At 37.8% G+C, this 8752-nt stretch overlaps 1 protein-coding gene across 1 annotated transcript; it reads right to left on the bottom strand.

The window, feature by feature from the left end:
* Positions 1-668: 668 nt before the first annotated feature.
* Positions 669-1511, bottom strand: LOC127428524 (C-C chemokine receptor 1-like protein 1). Its single transcript, XM_051676956.1, has one exon. It carries the CDS (start codon positions 1509-1511, stop codon positions 669-671), a length of 843 nt encoding a protein of 280 aa, XP_051532916.1.
* Positions 1512-8752: the final 7241 nt, after the last annotated feature.

Below are 8752 nucleotides of genomic sequence, written 5' to 3'. Positions count from 1 at the left end.
GCTTTAAGGTTTATCGGCATTTCGTCATCATGGCAACAAAGTTGTAATGTTGGATATAACCATAATAAGACTAACACTGCGTAATATTTTATATAAATTCAGAAGTCAGGTTTTCATATAAGCATAAACGACAACCATATATAATACATTTTTGTTTATTGTTCTGGGCTTGTATTTTGGACTATGCAGACCTACAGTATTCGTTATTTGTTACTGTAAAGTTAAAAAAGCAATTCAGAAAAAAAGCCTGTTTAATTTTATGTACTGTAATTATCTGTTTACCCAGTCGATTATAAACAGCTTTGAAATGTAGCAATTTAGTTGCAAAATATTCTGATATATGCAAATATGTGAGTAATTTGAGAGTGAAGGGAGACCGACTCAACTGCATCATTCACAGTGCATCATGGTAGGGTGGTTGCTGCAGAGCTCTTTTGGCATGCTTTGTTCGCCATGATTCTGTGATTGCTGGATCATTTCCATTCAGAATCAGAGATATTCTACTGTTAAACATGTTTTTTTTATTTTTTTATATGAAGATGAAATAACCCAGACTGATGGCTTCAGCAGAAGCATATGCCATTTATTAACAACTTGCCGGAATCATACTGTTGCACTCTATCCTTTTACAGTTCTGTCTGTAATCAGGTTATAAGTTAAAAGAGCAACTAGGGAGATGTACAGAATGGCAGTTTTCCAACCCTGTGGATATAGAGAATAGGTTGTACAAACCCAGCCAGCACAAAACAAATATGACTTATTGAATCCAGCTCTTGGGCAATTTGTAAAGACAGAATATATTGCAATGCAATAATTAAACTCGGAACATAAGTGATTACTAATGTCACAACATTGATTAGGATGAGATAAAATGCTCTTCTCTTAATTTGGTTTTCCTCCACTCTCTCTCTTCCTCTCTCTCCTGGTCCTGACTGCTTCAGAGCTCTGAGAACAGCCAAACAGCAGAACAGGTTTATACAGAGGAAGAGGAAGAACTGTGACATATACAAGCATACATGAATGCGGGTCAAACAAGGATTTACAAACTGCAGACAAAATGCACAAGAGATGAGAATCGCTATCCAGGTAACACTGGAACATGCAACTCTGTATCTCAAAGGCTTGAACTTCAGAAAGGTCACAGGATGGACAACTGCTAGGTAACGCTCAATACAGATCAGACACTGAAAAAAACGACCAGTGGTGACAAATCCTGTTAAAAACATCATAATGTCCCAGAGTCTTGGAAATGTGTTGACAGTTACAGCTGTCAGAGAGCGCAGAGAGAACGTAATCTCACAGATAGAGATGTTTAGAGTGAAGAAATCAGATGCAATCCCTCTTCCTGTGATAATAAGCCACAGAATGTAGGAATGTGTCGGAAGACCAAACAGAAAATTTATGACATGTACTGCAACAGCAATGGTAGGCAAGTTATGTTCAAGGGCATCGGTCATGTTACATGCCTCATGCGTTGGAGGTGTTTCAGTTTCCTTCGAGATGTTCATCATGTTAGTGTCTTAGCTTTCACCTGAAAAAAATAAAATAAAAATGAAGGATGAAAGTCGAAAAATATAACTATTTAACACAATATTCAGTCAAAAATAGCTCAGTCACAATAATCAAAGCTTTATGTAAGTTGAGGGTAAAGTGAAAATGAATGTTTGGATACCTAACTTGACCCAGCATCTGAAATCCCTTTAGAGACATTACAAGGTGTTTGTTTTTTGTTTTTTAACCAAGTGTTATAACAGTAAATCTTAACTACTAAGGATCCATTACTTACAATATATTAGTTAAATGCAAGTCAAAATAGTTTGCCCATATTGTCTAATAATGGCAATAATAACTACCAGCATGTCAAACTAAGCCACAACAGAGCACATGGTGCTGCTCAAGGGAATAAAACATAGTAGTATAGCTGCATATACAATGTCAGTGGTTTTCACAGGGTTTCTCCATCAATAACCATTATATGAATATGTTTCAGGCAATAAAACTTGACAGTCAATACATGACAATATGTTGTATACATTTTTTATTTTTTTAAATGTACGGTAACACTTTATATGAAGCCCATATTTATAATGCATTGTAAAGGCATTATGCATGCATTATACTGCATTCATAATGTCTCATAACACACCTTATAAGTTATAACGTCTCATAAATAATTATAACTTCAGTTATAATGCATTATAAGACTTCTCCTATTCATAGTTATACTTTAGAGTATAATGCATTATAACACAAGTAACATGCAGCAGAAGCTAATAAAGTTAATCATATAAGGTTTATCATGCAAAAGCAGCATAGTGTAAACAGCCAAATTGATGTGATCATAAAATAAGTGGTCTTTGCCTGCTTTAAGTGAAGTTACAAAAGCAATATCTTCTTATAAACAGCCATAACATAAACTTGTACATACAATACATTACAAGTAGAACTTATATAATGGAAATTATTTATAAAATAGGTCTCCAAATAAGATGCACAAACATTACAGTTTATTGAATAGAGTCCTGTATAGAATCAGTTAATTTTTTTTATTTTTTTTTTATTGATTTGTTTTCTTTTTTTCTTTTCTTTTCTTTATTCTTGGGTGTGTTTACACTCAAGAAGATTGGCTACATGTGTGATCAACATGCATATTTTTTCTCAAGAGAGAGTTTCTGATATATTTTAACCTTGTAGCTTTACAAGTGTTTTTCGTAATATCACAAAATTTACATTGTGTGTAATTTTGTATTTTGTGCATGTGTAATGTATATAAACTCCCAGAATGTCTTGTAATGTCTAATAACCACTTAAAATATATTATGGATGTTTATAAGAAGACATTGCTTTTGTCACTTTACTTAAAGCATACCTATTATATAGTATATTACAAATATATTTAATATATTATAACTTCTGCAGTATTATAATGTATTATGATTGTGGTTAGAGTTATTTATGAGATGTTATAACATATTATAGGGTGTATTATGAGACATTATTAATGCTTTCACAATGCATTATAAACATGGGCTGCATAGAAAGTGTTAGCAAATTTACTGTCAGGATTCTACTACAGGTTCTCTACGTTCATGGAAAACCTGGAAATGTAAGCGCAGTGTAGTTCTAGCGGGAAGACTAGCAGCTGTACATCATCGCACCATTAGCTAGGTAACTCCTAGCCAATCACATGTAAGCCATTATTTTATAAGTCTGCGCACAATCTATCACATTGCTGTTTCAGTGTGCTAAGACGGCAACCTCCACCACCCCACCACCACCAGTTGAGTCCTGTCCTGCACGGGGGTAGGCTCCTCGCCCCTGCCTCCTATCTCCGGCAGGATATGATGGTTCCGAGTACAACTTCTTCGGACCGCCAGATGGGGCTTACACCAAAGAGAGACATTACATTTTCTGTTTTATATTCATCAAATAAATGTCATCTTGAATTTCACTCAAGTCTGCAAGTCTTCCTGATAGAAATATCAGTGAATTTTAAAATTGTAATTTACAGGCCTGGAAAAGTCATATAAATTAATATAAATTTAAACAGTCTTGGAATAGATGTGGAATATATTTGTTATTAGTTATGATCAGGTCTAATATATCAGCTCTTTTTAGTGCATTCTCTATAAAATGATAAGAAAAAGAAAAATCAAAAATGTTTGTCCTGTAATTACATATGACCAGTGTTAGTTGAGTTAGTGAAAAAAAAAAAAAAAGTTTTAAGTTACATTATAAATCACTTCACAGAAACGAGACGATGAAGAAAAAGCAAGATGCGGTGCAAATTACATTAGTCCAGTATGTTTAAACAATGGGAAAACAGAACAGACACGCAAAAACACATTTGGTGTGAACGGCCCTTAACTCGTTCGTTTGCGCATGTCTGTTAGTGAGAGCGCGTGCGCGAAACAAGTTCGGTAAGCCTGTTTATTTTTTCATTAATTACAAACCCGACCCAAACCCGAAATCCTACTTGAAAAACTGACCCAAACCTGGCCCGAAACCCATCGGGTTCTCGGGTCTTGTCGGGTCTGGGTCGGGTTGCAGACCTCTTCCGAGGAGTAAAACAGACAGACACAGACCCATACACAAACACACGCACACTGGGCAAATTCACTTGAAATCAAATAATAAAGCACATCTTTTAAATACACTTTTAGCATAATCACAGGAGTGAACGAATTTATTTGCATGTAGCGCAGAAATTCAAGATCTAATTTATATCCATTTGGCAGAGACACATTGATGTGGCCAAGTGTAAATGGAATGAGCTTTTTCAATCGGACAGCAATCCGAGCAGTAAAAGCGCATGAAATGACAAGAGTAAATAGGCCCTTTTTTGTTCTGCTCAGCAAATTCCAAATAATGTCTACATTTCCTCCTTGTTCGTTGTCGCACACCTTTTAGCTTTCATATAAATGCAAACTGACACACATATAAATGTGTGACTTTATATTTTAAATGTTTTTTTACATAAGCAGTATTATTTTTAGGAAAATGTGTAACCTAAGTATGCACTTAAAAGTAGTTACCATATTTGATATATTTCATTGGTCAAAAAGTGCGGGAACCTTGCACTACCATATGAAACCTCCAATTTTGGTACAACAATCAGGATTCTTTTTTTTATGTTGTGATTAGGAAAAAAAAAAAAAAAAAAATGGTTACCTGAATAATGTCAAATATTCCCACTATCTCAGCGTAGACATTCAGACCCTGTCTCTCAGTGTGAACAGTGTTGTTCTAACTCCAGAATCTGCAGTGCTAGATATATATTTTATGTCAGTTTTAACCACTTTATGCAAATATTATAAATCAGGGAACATCAAGTCAAAAAGTCATATGATGATTTATGTGAGTGTTCACAGCATAAATCATGCAGTAGAACTTCATACAATGTTTTACAATGTTGTGATCACATTTCTCTGTAAAACTGAATAAACTAGTGTTGTCTATTTGTATTGATCGCATACATATTGCAGTCTCACATGTACTTAACTGATCATAGTTAATGTATACAGTATAATGAATTATATAGTTTATTAATGACTTATAATGATTTTTAAGTCACTTAATGAATGATAACAATTAAAGTGTTATTTATTACGATGTGTTACCAGTCAATTTTATCCAACATAAGACAGCATGTGGTAGTCTGTATTTGTTAACTTCTGTGTATCAGTATCTGGAATCATGTTAATACCAAACATTTATGTGGTTTGTTTTTTCTCATAATACATGTTCAGACATATAATTGCAGTTATATTGCAACTTGCTGCTAGCTGACAACAAACACATTAGCATATTATACAGTATACAAGTTTTTTGTACTGTATGAGAAGCATGGTGCTGCTGAGAGTTTACAAAACCCCAAACAATCACTATACTGATGGTTCTTCAGTATTTGCTTCATGAGAAAAGCATTGAATATTTAGCTGTAATGTACCCAACCCCTAACCACTAGCTCCACTCTAGAAATACATTAAAATAACATTTATTTTTAAATTGTACTCTCTCAGTCCAGCCTCATGCAAAACATACTGGGAACTGGAAATCTCCTTCCCGGTTTCAGCAATACACTGATGAAACAAATATTATTCACATAGTCCTAACACAATTGGATTAAGTGAACATAGATGGAATGTACACAATTAAATATAGTTGAGACCAAATGCTAAAGAATTGTGTTGCATTAGCTCATTTTAAATAAAATGATTTTAAACACTCTTATCTTCATGTGGTTTTCCTCCTCTTTCTCTCTCCCTCTCTCTCCTGGTCATGACTGCTTCAGCGCTTTGAGAACAGCCAAACAGCAGAACAGTTTAATAAAAAGAAAGAGCAGAGCCTGACACAAGTAAGCACATGTGAACAAATATAACTGAGATGCAGTTACAATTAAACCGGCAAACGCACAGGAAATAACAATTATTATCCAGGCAACTGTGGAACAGAGTTCTCTATATCTGAGAGGTTTGAACTTCAGAAAGGTGATGGGATGAACCATGGCCGGATAATAGTCCAAGCAGATAGACACCGAAACAGAAGATGAGCAGTCATGGGAATGCCTGTTAGAAATCTTACAAACTTCCAGAGACTAGAAAAAAGCGCTACTCAGGAGAAACCCAAAAGACTGTAGACAGAGCATGAGCTCACAGACAGACAGGTTTAGGCTGAAGATCTCTGATGCCAGGCCATTTCTTCTTCCTGTGACAATAAGAGTTTGTAGGAAATGCAAGAAGGATGCCGATGACCCATCCATCGATGTTAAAATCGTGGAGCAACGGAAGGTCATTTGTGGTGATGTTGGTGGGAGAAAAAGCCTTTAACATGAAAGTCTCTCTCTCTCTCTCTCTCTCTCTCTCTCTCTCTCTCTCTCTCTCTCTCTCTTTCAATTTAATTCAATTCAATTCAAATGAGCTTTATTGGCATAACCGTATACAATGTACAATGTTGCCAAAGCATTCATTAACAAAAAAATAAATAAATTAAAAAATAAAAAAATAAGAACAATCATATAGGTAAGTGCACAAAATGTAAAGAAAAGTAACTACAGAGAGCAATGAGTAACAGTAAATTAAACAATATGTGTGTCTGATGGTCTCATATTTACTGCACTCAGTGAGGAAGTGAAGTTCATCCTATATGACTCATTGAGTGCAGTGTGAACACAGTCTGTCCTCTCTGGGTCTCCAGTTTTGTCTGTGCCGACCCATCTCTACAGTGCTACAGTCTACGACTGTGCTCACTCAAGGATACTATTTTGGTCAGATATGATGACAATTTGTTTTCCGTCTTAATTTTTTGGAAATAGGTTAATTTGTTTATTTCTTTGAGTTTTCTTTGCCAATGATGAATATATTCTTCTTGAGTCATGTTTTGTATTTGTTTTAATTTTGCCTGCCTGAATTGAATTGATACATTTAGCTGGTGCTTGTCCACTAAGTACTGTAAAGGGTCCCTCTCTGGATGTGCTGCTCTGTGTATAAAAGCACAGTGATGGTGATTTTCTGGGGAAGAGTCTGATAGGCGGAACCAGAATTTACTGGCTCTCTTTTGAATGTCAGTCAAGAAAGGGAATCTGCCCAGTTCTGCCCTACAGCCCAAGTTAGAAGCACTTCTGTGAATTTAATTGTTTTGTTGCCATATTGATGCTTTTCTCATCTTCTCCAAATGTGGTGAAGAGAACGTCCTGGTTACTTTCGTAACCTCCGTTCCCTGATGGTGGGAACGAGACGTTGTGTCGATGTAATCAGAACAGCAAAACGTCAGTACAGGAACAAGATTGAAGGACAGTTTAACACCACCAACACAAGAAGCATGTGGCAGGGAATTAACATCATCACGGACTTTAAAGGGAATAAAAACTCCGCCATGAACACCGCTGCATCTCTCCCGGATGAGCTAAATACTTTTTATGCTCGTTTCGAGGGAAATAACACCGCCCTCAGGGAGAGAGCTCTCACGGCCGAAGCTACAGAGGTTAGTTCACTCTCCGTCTCTGTAGCGGATGTAAACCATCCTTCCGACGGGTGAATATCCACAAATCCGCGGGTCCAGACGGCATTCCGGGCCGCGTCATCAGAGCGTGCGCGAACCAACTGGCTGGTGTTTTAACGGACATTTTCAACCTTTCCCTCTCTTTGTCTGTAGTCCCCACATGCTTCAAAACATCCACCATTGTGCCTGTTCCAAAGCAATCCAAAATCACTTGCTTAAATGACTGGCATCCTGTTGCTCTAACCCCCATCATCAGCAAATGCTTTGAGAGACTAATCAGAGATTACATCTGCTCTGTGCTGCCTCTCTCACTAGACCCATTGCAGTTTGCTTACCGCGACAACCGCTCCACTGATGATGCCATTGCATCTACAATACACACTGCTCTCTCCCACCTGGAAAAAAAGAACACTTATGTGTGAGAATGCTGTTTGTAGACTACAGCTCAGCATTCAACACCATAGTGCCCTCCAAGCTTGATGAGAAACTCCGGGCTATGGGCTTAAACAGCTCGCTGTGCAACTGGATCCTGGACTTCCTGTCAAGCAGACGCCAGGTGGTTAGAATAGGCAGCAACATCTCCTCATCACTGACCCTCAACACTGGAGCCTCACAGGGCTGTGTTCTCAGTCCACTCTTGTATTCCTTGTACACACATGACTGTGTGGCAACACATAGCTCCAATGCCATCATTAAGTTGGCTGATGACACGACGGTGGTAGGTCTGATCACTGACAATAATGAAACAGCCTACAGAGAGGAGGTGCACACTCTGACACACTGGTGTCAGGAGCACAACCTCTCCCTCTGCATCAGTAAGACAAAGGAGCTTCAGAAGGAAAGACAGAGAACACAGTCCCATCACCATCAATGGAGCACCAGTGGAGAGAGTCAGCAGCTTCAAGTTCCTGGGTGTCCACATCACTGAGGAACTCACATGGTCCATCCACACTGAAGTCGTTGCGAAGAAGGCTCATCAGCGACTCTTCTTCCTGAGACGGCTGAGGAAGTTTGGAATGAACCGCCACATCCTCACACGGTTCTACACCTGCACTGTAGAGAGCATCTTGACTGGCTGCATCTCCACCTGGTACGGCAATAGCACTGCCCACAACCGCAAAGCACTGCAAAGGGTGGTGCGAACTGCCAGACACATCATCTGAGGTGAGCTTCCCTCCCTCCAGGACATATATACCAGGCGGTGTGTGAAAAAAGCTTGGAGGATCATCAGACTCCAGCCACCTAAGCCATG

This window comes from Myxocyprinus asiaticus, chromosome 38 (assembly GCF_019703515.2).
Source record: "Myxocyprinus asiaticus isolate MX2 ecotype Aquarium Trade chromosome 38, UBuf_Myxa_2, whole genome shotgun sequence".
NCBI classification, from domain to species: Eukaryota; Metazoa; Chordata; class Actinopteri; order Cypriniformes; family Catostomidae; genus Myxocyprinus; species Myxocyprinus asiaticus.
This window is presented reverse-complemented; position numbering and strand designations above follow the sequence as displayed.